Source organism: Heloderma suspectum, chromosome 4, assembly GCF_057233095.1.
Source record: "Heloderma suspectum isolate Gila_16-S chromosome 4, 16-S_ref, whole genome shotgun sequence".
Classification (NCBI taxonomy): Eukaryota; Metazoa; Chordata; class Lepidosauria; order Squamata; family Helodermatidae; genus Heloderma; species Heloderma suspectum.
In genome coordinates this window covers 57473190-57490056 of record NC_139461.1, presented here as the reverse complement: position 1 = coordinate 57490056, position 16867 = coordinate 57473190, and the positions used below count along the sequence as shown (strand labels likewise).

The following is a 16867-nucleotide window of genomic DNA, read 5'->3' as shown; positions in this document are numbered from 1 at the left end:
TGAAAACACACACACCTGACTTGGTATCGAAAAGGTCAATTTCAGTGCTTCTAAGTTCACAAAATATAGAGCACACTCATTTTTGTGTTACAGTCATAAATTGCTTTTCCACCTGAAGTTGGGAGAGTTTTCATATACTGTAACAAAAACAAAACAAGACTAAACAAGCTGGCATCTGAAAACATTACCATTTAAAACACAAGCCTAAGAGAGAAATCCTATGGCCCCTAGACAGTGTCTGAGGGGCGGTAAGATACTGGGGATTTTTGACTCCTAAGCTGTGGACAGAACTATGGCCTTAGAGTGGATTTCCACTCCACTCCTTCCAGCTGCCACAGAAAGCTCTATGGTAGCTCCTCTCCATAGGTCAGTGTCACAACCTCGGAAGTTGATGGGGAGGAAGGAAAATGGATTTACTAGTGGGTGGGGTGGGGAGAGGCCATGGATCTGCTAGAAGAACAACTCTCTGGTCTCACCTTCAGCCAGGTAGGTGAGCTAGAAGGGTTCAGAGGCCTGTCTAACTAAAAATTTAACAAAGGAAGATGGAGAGGCTGTAAAAGCTTTTGTTGCTCCTCTTGCCCGTCCTGGCAGGGCTTTGGATAGCTAGAAGGCTCTGAGATCAGAGCCTACCATCTACTGAGTGTTAATCCTGTAGGATTGGGCCCCAAAGTTTTTAATCATAAGACATTAAGCAGCAAATGATTAAGAAGCACAACTTGATCCTCATATACTTTCTGTTAGTATATTGCATCTCAAATATTAGCAACATGAGAATACAAACCTTTTTTTTAAAGGCCACGATGACATCCACTTGGATATCAGCATATGCATATGAGAGAGAAGATTTTGACACCTGCCTTGATCACCTTAATATTCTCTACAGGTTCCTAAGTGCATAGCCTAGACATGACTGCATGCACACACAACAGGAGAACAGTAAGACAGAATTCTAGAGAATCCTTGCTTACCGTGCATGCAGCCTGCTTGCACACCGCTTGGCGCCATCCAAATAGAACTAACCAGAAATAGAAAGCTTAGCGTGTCATCTGAACCAGGGATCCTGGCCTGTTGATCTTAAATAAGCCAGGATTTGTAAACCAAGAACCCTGGTTTGCAATCCTGGCTTGTAAGGAGCACAACAAGCCAGGAGCTCCACTATGGATGACATACTATGCTTTCTACTTCTTGCTTAGTTTAGCTGCTCCCACTGGTGGGAGGAGTCAAATGGGAACAAAATGTCCATATACATACAGGAAAAAAAGTATGTGCTTTCAGAATACAACAGATATACGTTAAAGACAAAACTACTTACACACTTTCCCTTCTTTTTCTAGTTTCTTCAAGTGATGTGTGAGGTTAATTTCTGCAGCTTTATGCAAGTGTTCAGGTGTGTCCTAGATTTAAAGAATTCAGAACATACACATTGTAAAATGTCAACATTTTACATATACAAGACATCTTATTAATGTAATTTTAAACAGGATGTTTTTTAAGTTACCCAAGCACAGCCGTCCAGTCAAAGAACAGAAATGGACCTAAGTTTGAACAATTAAGGGTGCAATCCTATTGAGTGTGCCCTTGATGATCAGAAGCCTCTGAACTTGGAGGCTTCCGATCATCCAGCGCAGGGTGGGAGGAGCAGCAGAGGCAATCTTTGCCTCCCTGTCCTCCCACCCTGCATATATCATTAGATGAGCTTTTAGCAGATATCCTCTGTCCAAACTGTCTTGTGAGTGCACTTCGGTGGGGAGGGAAGGAGGCTGGCAGAGGCTCAGGATAACTCCCTTCTCTGCCCATAAGAATGCTCTGTTTCCCCTCTCTGCAGTTGATTTTCTGATCTTGGAGGCCAGCCGGAGGAGTCCTTTCCATGCTGGCTGGTGGGGGTGGGGTGACAGATCTCCAACTCACCCTTCCAAGGTCGGAGCACTGTCTCTGACCTTGGAGGGGAGATCCCCAGTATCCCATGGCCCCTCAGACATAGGATTGTTCCCTAAAGCACTCGGGTGGATTTTCATTTTCTTGACCCCCGCCCCACCCCCAAATATTATTGCAGTACCTATTCCTATATTTGTTGACAGGGATATAAAGAACTGCTTGGGGTCATGCAAAACGTTTCTGTTAGCCCAACAGACTCTTCGACACTTTTTCCTGAATAACTAATCCCCATGCGAGATCACAAGTTGCTATTTAAAGATTCCCCTCAGTTTCAGAAGCAGTTAGTGACCCAGCATTTGGGAGGGGAAGAGTATGAGAAAGAAAAAAAACACTAAGGGCACAATCCTATGCATGGTTAGACAGAAAAAGTCCTATAACTCCCAGCATTCCTCAGCCAGCATACTGGGAGCTGCAGACCTAAAACCCTCTTAGGCTCACAAAACTAGTTTGACACTTGTTTGGATTCTGGTTGTTGTCGTTGTAGGATATTTTTTTCCATAATCTCCTACAATTAAATATATTTTTATTATTTGGTATATCACAGATTGTGTTCATAGTATTACATTGTTGTTTCATGTTAACATTACTGGCCTTAAGCTACCTTCTTTCATGTGCATGTGTGTCTTGACACCAGATGTATGCAAATTCATTCTTCCTGTTTTTACAGTCACGTTATGAAGACAAGACTATACTTCTGCTTTTCTTCCCTTGGCCTTAAACTGGGACTGGCTGGTATGCTCAGAGTATATTTGTGATCCGCCTAGAGACCTTCCGCTATTGGGCGATATAGAAATGAAATAAATAAAGCAAGCAAGCAAGCTCTGGGTAGCCCAATATCCAACATTTCTGCTTCCGCATCTGCTTAGTCAAATTGCTGTAATATTAGCATACCATCACATCTTGCAGTATATACATGCCACATGCGTGGTGGGGCAACAAGTTTTGGGATGAGATTGTAAGCCCTGAGGTTCAGGGATCTATAGCCTCTGCTTTCCAGTCTTTATCCACTATGCCTAATTTTGTAGTCAGTGCAGCTTGTTTTGACAGACATAAGATTTATTCATGTGAGGATCAGCCAGGGCAAAAAAAACGTTATTTGTGTTTGTCTGGTATAAACATTTATGACATAGGCAGGAGTAACTATACATAGTCTGAATTTCCATCCAGCGTGTTTGAAGATTCTGTAGTTTGACAGGTTATATTTTCTGTTGCTTTGCATTTTATCTTTTTAAAAACACTAGAATTTTCCTTAGATAATTTTTGCCAAAATTATTTTGGTTCTGAAAAAAGTTATTGAAGTTCTTACATCCAAACAAAACAAGACAGTATGGACACAGGATAGCTGCTAATGTGTCTTTCTGTAGTAACAACACCCATACGTAACCACTTTTCTTGTGAGAGAAACTGCTCAACATGAACCATCAATTCCATTGCTGCTGTTCCTTAAGCCAATCTTAAGATTTATTCCTAATTCAAAACTGGATGGTCAACTAGAGAGCTACCTTGTAGACAATTTTCACAAGTTCTTCTGCTGTGAGAGATTTTCCAGCATTCCCTTGCAAGACGTTTAGGATTTGCTGTTCACGTGCATTTCTGTGTGAAATGTATTCTTGAATTTTAGCTCTTGCTTCTTTTACTACTGGACCATGTCCTATAGGAAAAAAAGTAACTGATATAACAAAAATTACTGGGAGGAAAAAGAACATATTCACAAATATTACTGATATAATTGTCAAACAGAGATGATGTTATTTATTATGATGTTCAAAGTAAGTGGCATTGCTATCACATATGGATCTGACCTCTTCTACATTTATTACGTGTATTAGCATAAGTGAGTTAATAGCCTCAAACCCTATTGTTTGCATGATGCTGTTTTTCTCACATCTTCACAACACCAACAATTAAATGCAAAAATGTAAAGCAGTTTTAGAGCAGACAAGGTTTTCACACCAACATCGCTGATATTACTGTGATTTCTCATTGGAAGGAGCAATCTTATGGCCTCCGAATTCGGAGGTGGCTGCCTACACCGGTAGGATTGCACCCTTACTATTTTAATTTCTTGAAGGGTCAGCAGCCAGAGCCACAGTATATCTGGTTTTCTGGGAACCGACCTCAGAGCCCGTGCTCCGAGATCAATTCCCGAAGAACCGACCTTCCCCCACTTCTGCGCTGCCTTGCAGAAAAGCCCCATGCTCTGCACTCACAAGAGGAGCACGGAGTGGCCAAAATTGGGAATTCCCAGGGGGCATTCCAGGGTGGGGAGGGTGGAAATGCCTGTATGACACATCCAATGTGTTGTACGGCAGCCTCCTCCCCTGCTCAGCCCTCCCAAGGCTAGACAGCCGCAATCGGCTGTCTAGCCAAAAATGCAAACAATCCCCTCTGTGCTTCTCCTGCCCTGCATTGGATAGGCGGTTGCCTCCGAGTTTGGAGGCAGCCGCCTATCTGCATAGGATTGTGCCCTTAAGGCACAATCCTATGCATGTTAAACAGAAAAAAGTCCTACAGCTCTCATCATGCCCCAGCCAGCCTGGGAGTTGTACGACTTTTTTTATATCTAAACATGAATAGGATTGCACAAGAATAGATTAATTTTATAGCACTGAATTCTGAATAGAAAGAAATGTTTTGTTTAATGTGGTGAAAAAAAGGATGCCCTCTAGTGGCCTTCCACAGCTTAACTTCTTAGCCCATGTACTACTTACTAAGAAGTAAGAGGCAAGCTACATTACTCACAAATAAGTGTAAGGGAGCCCTATGGGCATTTTAAAAAAGTAAATAAAATAAAAAGCAGCTTTGGGAAGAGAAGTGGGATATGTGTGAGCTTTAGCCCTTTCATCAGCACATCACCCGTGCACTTTTCCCTATGAGGGTCTGAATATGTTTACTGAAATGTATAGATGAGTCTAGAAACTTGGATTGTGCGTGCGTGTGTCTTTGGAGCAGCGAAATCGCCAGTAGAGAAACTGCCAACAGGAAGAGAGTTAATCACCAATCCTTCAGTAAAAACTGCCTCTGCTTTCAGGGGTACCTTACCTTTTCCATATGGAAAAGACTGTAAGTTTTGCCCTTTCATCCACTGAAACTGTTGTAACTTACTTTATGGTGCTATCCCATTTTTTCTTCACAACAGTTTGTGAGGTAGGTTAGAATAGACAGAGAGACATACAACATGGATTTTTGTCACCACAAAAATAACTTTACCAATTCATGCATTAAAGAGATTCTAATGGTAAACTATTTCCGTCATATTGTAGGACATTCTCTTGCAAAGGCTACAAAAGCTTATCAAAACAAGCCAGGTCAGTCGCAGTGGTACATCTCATTCAACAAGGATTCACAGAGGGATGGCACCTTAACGCACTCCCTGTTTTTGACCATTTTCTTTCACGTATCTGCTCAATAATTTGCAATAGATGTTAAAATGGTAAATGATTTGCAGTAGAACATAGAGCTCATAAATCAAGGATGCAATCCACCTCTATGCAAAACCTTTTTCAATGAGTCCAATGGAGTGCAAGTTCAGGCTGCAGCCCCAGGAAAGCATTACAAAAGCATCATGTCAACAGGATTCGAGGGACTCCAGAGCCCTGCTGTAATCTCCATGAAAGGATAATGGTCAAGAAAGGGATTACAGGGCTCTGGCTATGCACAGCTAGATGATAGGGATTTAAAACCGCAGTCCTGGCAGTGGGAATTGTACAAGTGGAGCATGAGAATTCATGCGGTAATCATTCGAGTCAAATGTGGCACTAACCAGGGTATATTAAATCAGATTTTATTTCCAGGAGCTTTTCCAGTGATTTCATGTAATCATAAAGGTCTTCAAATACAGCTGTTCCTTCTCCTAAAATACAGTCACCAGAAAACACAGCGTTTTCTTCTAGAAGATGTAAAATCATATGATCGTCTGTATGTCCAGGAGTATATAAAACTCTGCAAAACAACAGAGAAGTGTTATTAGATTTATATCCTGCCTTTCTACAATAAAGCACCAAAGGCAGCCAACAACAAATATAAAGACAATACACACATTAAAATTATTACTCTTCTTACAGATTACAGCAGATACAAATTATATGAATAAAAAAAAAACCCTTTTAAAAAGAAGCATTTAAAGAATGCACAGCGTCACTTTTACTGAGGCCGAAGGCCTGTCTTCAATAGGCTAACAGAGATTAGGTTAAATGAGCCTCCCTTGGAAAGTAGTTCTAAACCCTGGGTGCAAACACTGAGAAGGCCCTCTCTCGTGTTCCTGCAAAAAACGTGACTGATGTTGCTGCGACTGGAGAAGGGCTTGTTCTGGGCAGGTTCTTATGGGGAAAGGGGCTCTTTTGGGTAACCTGGTTCATAGCCATTTAGGTCTTTACAGGTAATTACATTGCATTGTGCCCAGAACATGTATCAAGAGCCAATAAGGTTCTTGGAACAATGCTGCCTATAACTGGCTCTGGTCAGCCTTCTGGCTGCATTCTGGACCAGCTGAAGTTCCTGGACAGTTTCAAGAGGTAGCCCCATGCAGAATGCATTACAGTAATCCAAAGGAATTGTAAGAAAGGCAGGCATGTGTCAGTTCTGATGTTTCAAGGAACGGCCACACCATTCTCAGCCATACAAAGCACTCCTTCACCCAAATCTATTGCACATGCCAGCCACATACACCAGAAAGTCAGCCATATTTGCAGAAGGGGACAGGAAGACACAGACTAAACAAACAAAGAGATAGATAGAAAGACAGGAGTGAAACAATTTAAATGTACCTTGCATACTTTTCTAAACACTCAGACCTGTCTGAATTAGGCAGCACTAAGCCAACATATCACCAAGGACTCCAAGCTCTGTGTGAGCTCTGCTGAGCATACAAAGCGTATGCATAAGTTCACAGCCCCAACCCAATCTCTGCATGACCTTATATGGCTTAGTAATGATAAAATACACAAGCCAATATTAAAAATCTTGTACCTACACACAGTAGTCACTGTGAAGAAGCTTCTGCTTACCTAAGAGTAGCTCCCTCTGCCTTTAAGACATCTCCATCTCTCAGATATGAATACTTTTGCTTTCCTTCTCCTATTACTTCTTCACGATGTGGGTTACGTGGAAGTTTGCTTATGGAATATTCAGAAGCTACTTTGAGAAGAAAACACCACATTTCATATCACACTTAACAGTGGCTTAGTTACAAACCAGTAAAGTTTCCCCCCTAAAATCACAATATCTTAGTTTTTAAACATAGAAATTAAAAAATAGCATTCATTTATTTCATTTTTGCAGAAGTGATATTGCTTGCAAAAATGCCACTTTGCATAGTAACATAGTGTTACAAATATCTGTCACGTAAATGGCTCTTAGACACCAGCAAAGACTTCTGGAGTAGAATAAGAATATAGTGTACACCAGCAAATGTTTATAAGGGGGGAGGAAAATGAGTAAGTAGCACATAGGATTTGTGTTAGCTTCAGTGCAAGGGGATAACTTGATGTGCTGGGCTAGTTCTGGGAAATGACTGCCATTATTTAAATACCTGGGCCTACAATTCAATGCTCCATGTGTTCAGTGAGCTCTTTTTTATCTTTTAAGGAAAGGCAAACCTGCTTTTCAAGTGGAAAGTTTTCACTGCTATGTACAGGCAGATATGTGCAGACCATTTGGAATTCCGTGGTTTATACACACACACATGTACTATTAAGAATTCAGTGCAATATCCACCTGCCGTAGTGCAAGCAGAAATGAATGCTAGTGCAATGGGGAGTTAGCGCTTGCTAGCACAATGGGAAACTAGCCCAAATCAGCACTTCCAGAATGGGACAAGTAAGTGGAGCTCTTGAAAGGGAGCTCCACTGATCTGTTCTGAAAGCACTAAACTGAGCCAGTTTCCAGGGTTGTGCTAGCAAGTGCTAGCTGCCGTTGTGCTAGCACTCATTTCCATTAGTGCAATGTGTTTAGCACTGGCGGACTGCAAGCGCTGGATACTGCCCTTGGTTTTTTCTCCAGCAGTTCCCAGGATGAGAAAGGGTAATGTTTAGAACACTTCACCTGGCAGCATGTTGTGCAAAGAGAGAAAATAAAAACTACTCTTAAATCCCTTCTCCCCACTTCCCTTAGGTTTAGAGCATGTTGGATTGCAGCTTAAAGCCTGCTAGGTTGCATGTATATGGCTAAAAAGCAATTCTTCAGAAAGTTCTGCCAAGGAGTTGCCATGAGAGGATGACTACCAAGCCTCTTTCCCTTCCAACACAAACTGGGGACAGCCCCAATTGTGCACATGCCTCTCCCAAGCACAGCCTGCAGATTGTAGCCATTTTTCAGAATACATTTAGCAAGCCCCTTTAAGTGCATGGATGGACTTGTGCACATAAAGAAGTATTTTACTTTTAACATTGTTATTTTGCTAATAGTAGGTTCCTGTGCTGCACTACCAACTGGTTTTGAAGCTCCCCAGTGTGGTGTGAGCAAGGGTAAGAACACAGGTTAGCAGATAGTTTTCCTGCTTTGTAAACAAATGCACACTTTCTCCTCCAGTGAAAAGCTCTAGAACGACCCAGTTCTGCAAGTTTTTCAAGTGGGTTAGTTTGAATAAGGAAAACATGGCTGTGGATAACACCTATTGCTTGTGACATCCCTAAATTTGCATCTTAAATAAAATCTCTCTCTCTCTCTCTCTCTCTCTCTATATATATATATATATATATATATATTTCTATAATGAGACTAGGAAATCTTTTTGGGCTTTGGCAATTTGAGAAATTTCCCTGGGCAACACCACAAAATGGCTGCTGTGGGAGGTGTGGCAAAGGACAAGTAATCTGCCCCAAAGGCTGAGTACAAGGCAAAAGTGGGGTCTGAGCCCCAACATATGGATACCAAAAATGTTCCAGGGGGGTATTGGTGCCTGTGAGCACCACATTGACTACTCATGTTCTAGGATAAATACCCCTTCGGTTTAAGAGAAAACTTTAGCCTTGAACAAATGCTCCAAGAAGGACAAGCATGTTCAGTTATGCTCCTGCTTTAACTTCCATGTCATTTAAGCAGTGAAGACATGCTACCGTCTTACATGTTAGCCTCCAGGCACTTTAGCCTCCATGCACCCACAATTTTCCTTGGTCTTTCAGCCCTAACCCTCTTCCTCTGTAGATTGGGGGCAATACTAAGCTAGCGATGGCAGCACAGGAGCAGTGGCCATCTAGCTATGCACTGACTCCAAGTTTCCCTGTATGCTTTCCATTTGGGTTGAAGAGAGTGCCATACATTAGTAGTGATGGGCTGTTTATGGAGCAAACAAGGTTGATAGATGCAGGATGTCGACACATGCAGAAGACTGGGTGCAACTGGGCACTGGGCTAAGCATCTGTATCAATCAACAAGAGAACAGAGGAGGTGAGTCCGTCCCACTTTTATGAGTAAATGTACAAAATATTGGCTTTGCAGGAGCTCAAATCTATTTCAGATGAATTAATTAAAATGTCAGAATTTACAGCCATAGCAAAGCAAGTCTAATGTATTCATAATTCTTGAATAAATTGGCGTCTGGAGTAGAAGATAAGCTCTGCTAGAAACTGGTTGTCAGAATTAAGAGTTTAACATCATTTAGGTATTAGACACTGATATACAACACAATGCTCTTCCTTACTTACCTTTTTGCTATATATCAGACTCTCAAAGCATTGTCAGATTAAAGGCGCACTCCTCTGCATGTTTAGACAGAGCATGTTTTCTGTCTAAACATGCATAGGATTGTGCCCTATACTACTGATAACCTGTTTTAGATATACTTTATTTTTAAAGCAGCATACAAATATTTTGATTTTTTTTTAAAAATGAAGGGAAGTACTTACTAGTGGGAATGTTTTTACAAATATCAGGTATGCCTCCAGTGTGATCATGGTGCCAGTGTGTTACCAAAATTTCCTGGATGGAGATGCTGAAGTCATTGAGTGCTTGTTTCAAACAAGTAATATATTCAGGGACAGATGGTTCTCCTGTATCAATAAGGATCCGTCTATATTAAAGGTAGAACCCCACCAAGAAAAGACACACATAACTGTAAACGCCATGGCATGGTTAATGTAAAATACTGTTAACATTTAACAAAGATCTAACTTTGGATCCTGGTACAAAAGTCTCACATGACATGGAAAACAAATTCCAGAATACCAGTGACTTTGTACAAAATGAGAATCCCAAAGGAGACTATGCAGAGAACTACAAATTCCCCCGCTTTCAAACTGATTCGATAATATTATACCGCATAGATAATGAGCCTCAAAGAAAGGACTCACTACAGCATGAGAATAAAGATAAAGAAAATACTTATGGGGAGCAGGAGTACACAGACAAGTAAACAGAAGAATATAACATGAACAGGGGAATTGGGAAATGTGCAGAACCTTGCAGGACCTACAAGGTAGTGAATGAAAAACAAGTGAAAGAGAGAGAGAGAGAGAGAAAACCATGCAGGCAAGGAGAAAAGCTGAGACCCTTATAGCAGGGATGGGGAACCTATGGCCCTCCAGATGGTTTTGGGCTACACCTCCCACCATCCCTAGCCACTTACCATGCTGGCTGGGGCTGATGGAAGTTGGAGTCCAACCACATCTGGAGGCCACAGGTTCCCCACGCCTTCCTTACAGATATTTCCAGGGGAGAAAGGAGGTGCACTCCTATGCATGTTTAGACAGAAAAAACTCCCACAACTCCCAGCATGCCCCAGGAAAGTTAAATAAGCTTCCAGGCAAGTCCGACATTGTGTAGGGAAAGGGAAAACAAGCTGCAGATGCCAGAAGTATATGGAGCAGGGCTCTGGAGAAGCGGAACATGAAAGTATTTTACATTAAAGCTTCCCAAACAGTATATTAAGGCTGCCAGCCTATACCCACGTACCTGGGAATACATAGGAGTCATGCTGGATCAGACTAAGGGTCCATCTAGTCCAGCAATCTGTTCACACAGTGGCCAACCAGCTGCCCATGGGAAACCCACAAGTAGGTCATGAGAGCAACAGCACCCTCCCACCCATGTTCCCCAGCAAGTGGTGTATATAGGTATACTGCCTCTGATACTGGAGGCAGCATATAGCCATCAGGACTAGTAGCCATCGATAGCCTTAACCTCCATGAATTTGTCCAATCCCTTTTTAAAGCTATCTACATTGATGGCCATCACTACATCTTGTGGAAGTGAATTCCATAGTTTCCATAATTCCATGTGCTGCTGTGTGAAGAAGCCCTTCCTTTTATCTGTCCTGCACCTCCCACCAATCAGCTTCATGGGATGACCCTGGGTTCTAGTATTATGAAAGGGGGAGAAAAATGTCTATCCACTTTTGCTATACCATGCACAATTCTGTATGCCTCTATCATGAACTCAGTAGGAGCTACTTCTAACAGTTGTGTCTAGGATTGTGCCGTAAGGCTGCAATTCTGTAGACACTGAATTAAATGGGGCTTACATCTGAGCAGACATACACAAGATTGCACTGTTAGAGATCCCCCCCCCCCGAAAACACAACGAAATAAGAAAACACCATGTTTTAAAATGTTATCTGGGCCCCTTCTGTCTTACTATATTATGCCTCATTGACTCTATGCCAGGCTTGCACATTGCTGGCTGGGGATGCTGGGAGCTGTAGCCCAACACATCTGGACGGCACCAAGTTGGGCATGGCTGGCCTAGGCAGATCATTTCTGTTACACACACACAGCCAACATAAGAAGAGCCCTGTTGGATCAGGCCACAGTCCATCTGGCCCAGCATTCTGTGCACACACAGGGTTGTTGTGAGGATAAAATGGAGAGGAGGAGGATCATGTAAGCCGCCTTGGTTTCCTTGCAAGAGGAAAAAAGGCGGGATATAAATGCAATAAAATAAATAAAATAAACACACAGTGGCCAACCAGCTGCTTGTGGGAAACCCACAAGCAGGACATGAGAACAACAGCACCCGCCCACCCATGTTTTCCAGCAACTGGTGTACACAGGCTCACTGCCTCTGACGCCGGGGGCGGCACAGAGCCACTGACAGCCTTTTCCTTCATGAGCAGCGAGGAGCAACCAGCTGCCTCGGCACGACCCTTTCAAGGGGTCGGTCGTTTCCCTCCTCCCGATAGGGAAGTCTCGTGCCTTTCCCAATTTAATGCATTTGCTTTAGTACTGTGTTCGTCAAGTTTTATTTGTGATTGTAAGCCAGCCATCTTGAGCACCATTTTCCTTGGCAGAAAGGCGGGGTGCAAATCGAACGAACACGGGAGCCTGAAATATGCTCCTCCGATGGGGAAGGCTGTCCGCCTGTTGGATTTCCGCCTGCCCACGTCGTCGTCGTTACAGACAGACGAGCCTTGCCCAGGGTCGTGTCAAGCCGGCCGGGCTGCCCCTCGCTGCTACGGCTTCAGCGCCACTCGGGGCGTGGGCGGGCCGGAGGGTGATGAGGGCGAGAAAGGAGGAACGCGGCAGCCGCGGCTTGCCCTCGCCCTTCGCGGGGAGGCCAGCGCGGATGGCTGGTGGTCCGTACCTGGGCCCGGTGCCCACCAAGTAGGTGTTGGTGCCCTGCAGGGTCATGGGCCCCGGGTTGCAGCCCAGCACGCGAACCACCCGCGACGACAGGCGCTCCACCCGCGGAAGCACCGACACCATCTTCGCTCCTGCCCGGACAGCTGCGGGAAACGACGTCCCCGCGCGGGGGGGGGGGGGGGGCAGAGAAGCGGCCCGCGCCACAGACACAGGAAAAGTTAGAGCGGCAATAATGCCGGGTCGGAACTTCCTGGTTCCCTTCGACGCGTTTTCGTTTTTGTCTGTCGTCCTCCAGGGCGGATGGCGGCGGCGGCGAGATCCAGGGTAGCTTTGACCGAGCAGCAGCAGCAGCAGCAGCAGCAGCGTGTCCACCCAGAAAAAAAAAAAAACCCGTAGCAGCAGGTTCATGCTTTTCTAACCTAGGGTTTTAGCGCGCGCGCGTGTTTGAGGTCGGGGGAATGATTTTTTTTAAAGAGCGTTGAAACATTTAACAAATTGTCCTCCGATTGCTAGCACAGTCCATACTGCAATGGGGAAAGGGGGATGTGGCTGAGAGAAAATGGCTCACGGCAGCCCTGCCATGTAGGACAGTATATTTTGCAGTTTCCAGGAGGGTAGCCGTGTTAGTCTGTTGCAGCAAAAGCAACCACGAGCCTTGTGGCACCTTAAAGACTTCCAATTTTATTCTGGCATAAGCTCTCCTGGACCTTGTCCACTTCTTCGTTTTGCAGGGTAGAGGTGGGGTTGAGACCGGTTTGGATTTCCATCCGAAAGCCCCCCGCTCCCCTTACAAAACACCCACCAGAAGGCAGCAAAGATCGATCTGCTGTTATCTTAGACCCGAATTAGAATACGTCTTCTATATTATTCACTTCCCGGGGGGTGGGGGGGAGGCGGTGTCACACTGCTACCCAATCACAGCTCCACTAAAATCCTCGCTTATCCAGCCCCCCAATGTGGCGAGATGCAGCTTCAAGAGCCTGGGAGGTGACAAAAAAAGGGCGCTCATTCAGTTAACCCGGAAGCTGGCTAACGTGTGTGAGTCTACTCTGAGTCTATCTGCATACGCCCCTCCCCCACGGGGTTTTGCTCTCCCTGGATCTGTTCACACGTTTAGCAGCAGGGACGGCCTCGGGCTCGCGTTGCAGTTTGTGGTGCCTTGGCATGGTGAGAGGAACTAGAATGAGCTATGAAAAGGACGTGGTTGGTTTTTGTTTTGTTTTTTGGCAATGCCCCTCTTATTTTAATGGAGCATCGCTGTACTGAATAATACACCTGGGGGAAACCCACCCCAAATAGCATTACACTTTACACACCTTGACTGCTGAACTAACTTCGCTATCAATGCTGGCATGTTTTGTCCCCTGAAACTTTCTGAATCTAGGATCGGATCTACTTCCCAAGAGTGATCAACTGATTTTACTGACAATGAATGCTCTGAAAGTAGAATAGCAAACTGCTTTCATGTTGATAAAAATGCATTTCTCTAATGAGATACCTGGGAAAGTTTTGCGTTGTGAACCACTTATCTCCTGCATCTGCACATGTCTACACCAGCTGAGGTGGAGTCTGAGGCCCAAATGCCAAATCACATATTTGATCCCACAAAGCACAACAAAATACCCATTTCACAGAAGGCAAACTGGTGATGCTCAGAGACACACATTCCCCACCCCCCGAAAATGCACGAGAACAAAAAAAGTACAGATGTGGAAAAAAACCAGCAAAACACATGTCACACCAAAAACAACAGGCAACACCAAAAACAAAACTCAGACACAACACCCTACCAAAGTAAAATAAGGGCGCAATCCTATGGCTGTTTAGACAGAAAAAGGCCTACAACTCCCAGCATGCCCCACCATTTTTATTTTCTAAGAGTACCTCAGGATCCTGCATGATGTTGGAGGCCCGGACGTTGCTTTTCAGCATGCTGGCCTCCCAGTTGTTGTTGTTTTAAACCCTTTAAAAAATCAGGAGGGGCCATGAGCCTGGTGGAGACAAAGTCCACCGGCACCATGTTGGGGACCCCAAGGTTAGAGTGTGGGAACTAAAATGTGGGGAAACTTCAGTCCACCATGATGACCTTGTACTGCCAGTCATGATGTCTCAGGCTTATAGTGAGGATAAAAATGGGTGGCAGGCTGAAAAATCAAATTAAATACATCAACCATGAATACTGCCTTGATCTCCTTAGAGGAAAGGTGACATATAAATGTAATCTATAAAAGAGGGTGTGTGTCTGTCAGCATCTTAGCACCAAGACTGTGAAGCCCAGACACTTGAAAATTGGCATGCATACTGTGGGGACCCTAGCAACAGGGTCAACGTCGAGGGAAGGTATGGTTGGGCACCTGCCAAGGGCCCATACCTTAGCAGGGGCCCACTGACAACAACCTCTGGAGTTGTTCCTCCTCTTCACCATTGCAACCTGCTTGTTCACCTTCTTGTTCTGGCCCGGTCAATGGTGGGGGCAAGATGGAAAAGCAGTAGATGCCACTGCCTACTTGCGTACTGGGGGCATTTCAACACAAAGCTTTTATTGCACACTCGGGATTGGTCACTCACAGAAGTTTGCAGGTCCTTTACATGACATCGCCAACCTCCAGGGCATCTCCCATGCTTTCTGACCTTTATTCCAGTTTTTAAAAGATCGGGGATAATGTAGTAATAAATGTTAACCTGCTTGAATGGCAGTGTGTAATTGTGCACGATACCACAGCGCCACCTAGTACCTGTATAATGAAACATGTCGAACTTGCAGACAAAGGAAGTCCCTGGAAAAAAAGCCCATGTCAGCCTGTGTAAGGACCTGAACTTAATCCCGCAAAGAATCCGGAAGCAGAAGCCCTGGTAAACTGTGAGATAAAAAGCTTGGTGTGGAGAATCCCAGGCTCTCTACCTGTAAAGCAAGCAAGTAGTAGCAATGATGAGACAAAGGAGGAGCAATAGCAGCTGGTGACAATGGCAGTGAGAAGGTAGACTCACTGAGGAAAGGGCTCCAGGGGCCTCAAAAACCTAGAGCCGGCACTGCCCAGGGGTGCGTACCTTGTGGTCATTTGGTTTCTAAAGCACATTCATTTTGATTAATTTAAATGTGTTCATGTGTTTCAACCCTGCAGTTCCATCTCCACTAGGTGGCAGACTTCCCTAACCAGTGTATAGCTCTGCAGACTGCAGTTCACAGTTTGAAGCTGGTGGGGTGGGGGGAGTAGTCTGAGGAACAGCTGCTGCTCCCCCCCCCCCCGCTGTGGGAGTGGATGGAGCCCTGCCTCAGGGTGACCCGGGACAGGGGCCGCGCCTAGGAGTGCCAGCAGGCATGGCTTCACCCGGACAGGGCTGGCACAGTGTGGTGCGTAGATTTGCTTGAAGGCTTCAGTGTATCAAACTAAGCTCCATCCCAACTTGTGCAAAGCTGGGTCCATTTGCTAGAACATAAATAAAATGAGAGTCAGTTTGGGGCCATGTGGAAAGGCCTTCATGGCCAGAAACCTAGCAAGGGCGCAACCCTATCCACTTTTAGACAGAAAAAAGTCCCACCGCTCCCAGCATGCCCCATGGCTGGCTGGGGCATGCTGGGAGTTGTAGGACTTTTCTCTCTCTCTCAACATTCATAGGATTACACAAAAAAGCAAGTTTTTTGAGAAGGCTGTGAAGACTAATTTGGTCTGTAGATGGCAGAAACAACACCTTCTGAAGATTACAAACTGACTGCCATAACCAAGTCTGTGTATAATTCTTAGCTCAAATCACTGGATGTAGCTGATATTGTGTGATTACAATGCAGAGGGTACAATCTGCTGAGCTCATTTACATATACAGTCCTCAGCACCATTATGTTTGCTAGATTCCCATTGAGATCCGTGGTCTTGAAGCATCCTCAGCTAAACGCTTCTTTTAAGAGGTGCTGGCAGTGTTGCTTTTGGCTTGGCACAGCCAATGATTGTCAGCTGACACCCTAATACTGAAGTATTAGCAATTTTGCCACTCATCTAGTGTGGTTGAAGTCAAATTCCTTTTCTCTGTTCTCTCACTCAAAGAACAGTTCTGTATTTTTTATTAAAAGCATACTGAAGATTATTTACATTGGTGAAAAATATATTGAGGTGTGTGAGAAAGAAAGAATAAGAGACCCCCAAGAAGTAATATTAGTTTTCTTTGATTGCTTCTCTACCTCATCCCCCAAGGGAATAGGCCAACTATGTGTTGTTGATTGACTGAGGCAGGATAATGTCAGGTTGCTTATCTCAAGTCGTCCATTAGAGTTCCATCACCATGTACAACAAAATGTGTGAAGAAATAATTAATTTACCTTGCAGGAATTTAAGAAATTTATCACAGATCATTAAAATCCAATACAATGATTTAACGAAATAATAACAGACTCTGGCAAAGCAATGACAATCCACATAGCTAGA

The 16867-nt window shown here is 44.3% G+C and overlaps 1 protein-coding gene across 4 annotated transcripts; it reads right to left on the bottom strand.

Moving 5' to 3' along the window:
- On the bottom strand, positions 1–12596 carry LACTB2 (lactamase beta 2). 4 transcript variants are annotated; one of them, XM_084849329.1, is made up of 7 exons: positions 12451–12596; positions 9780–9943; positions 6942–7071; positions 5699–5877; positions 3438–3604; positions 1313–1394; positions 1–137 (listed from the first exon to the last, which is right to left on the bottom strand). In XM_084849329.1, exons 1-7 carry the CDS (start codon positions 12570–12572, stop codon positions 94–96), a joined length of 888 nt encoding a protein of 295 aa, XP_084705455.1. In that variant the 5' UTR covers positions 12573–12596; the 3' UTR covers positions 1–93. The 4 variants fall into 4 exon arrangements, with proteins under 4 accessions (XP_084705455.1, XP_084705457.1, XP_084705456.1 ...); XM_084849331.1 differs by having other exon boundaries at positions 3438–3586; XM_084849330.1 differs by having other exon boundaries at positions 6942–7068.
- Between the last annotated feature and the right edge of the window lie 4271 nt (positions 12597–16867).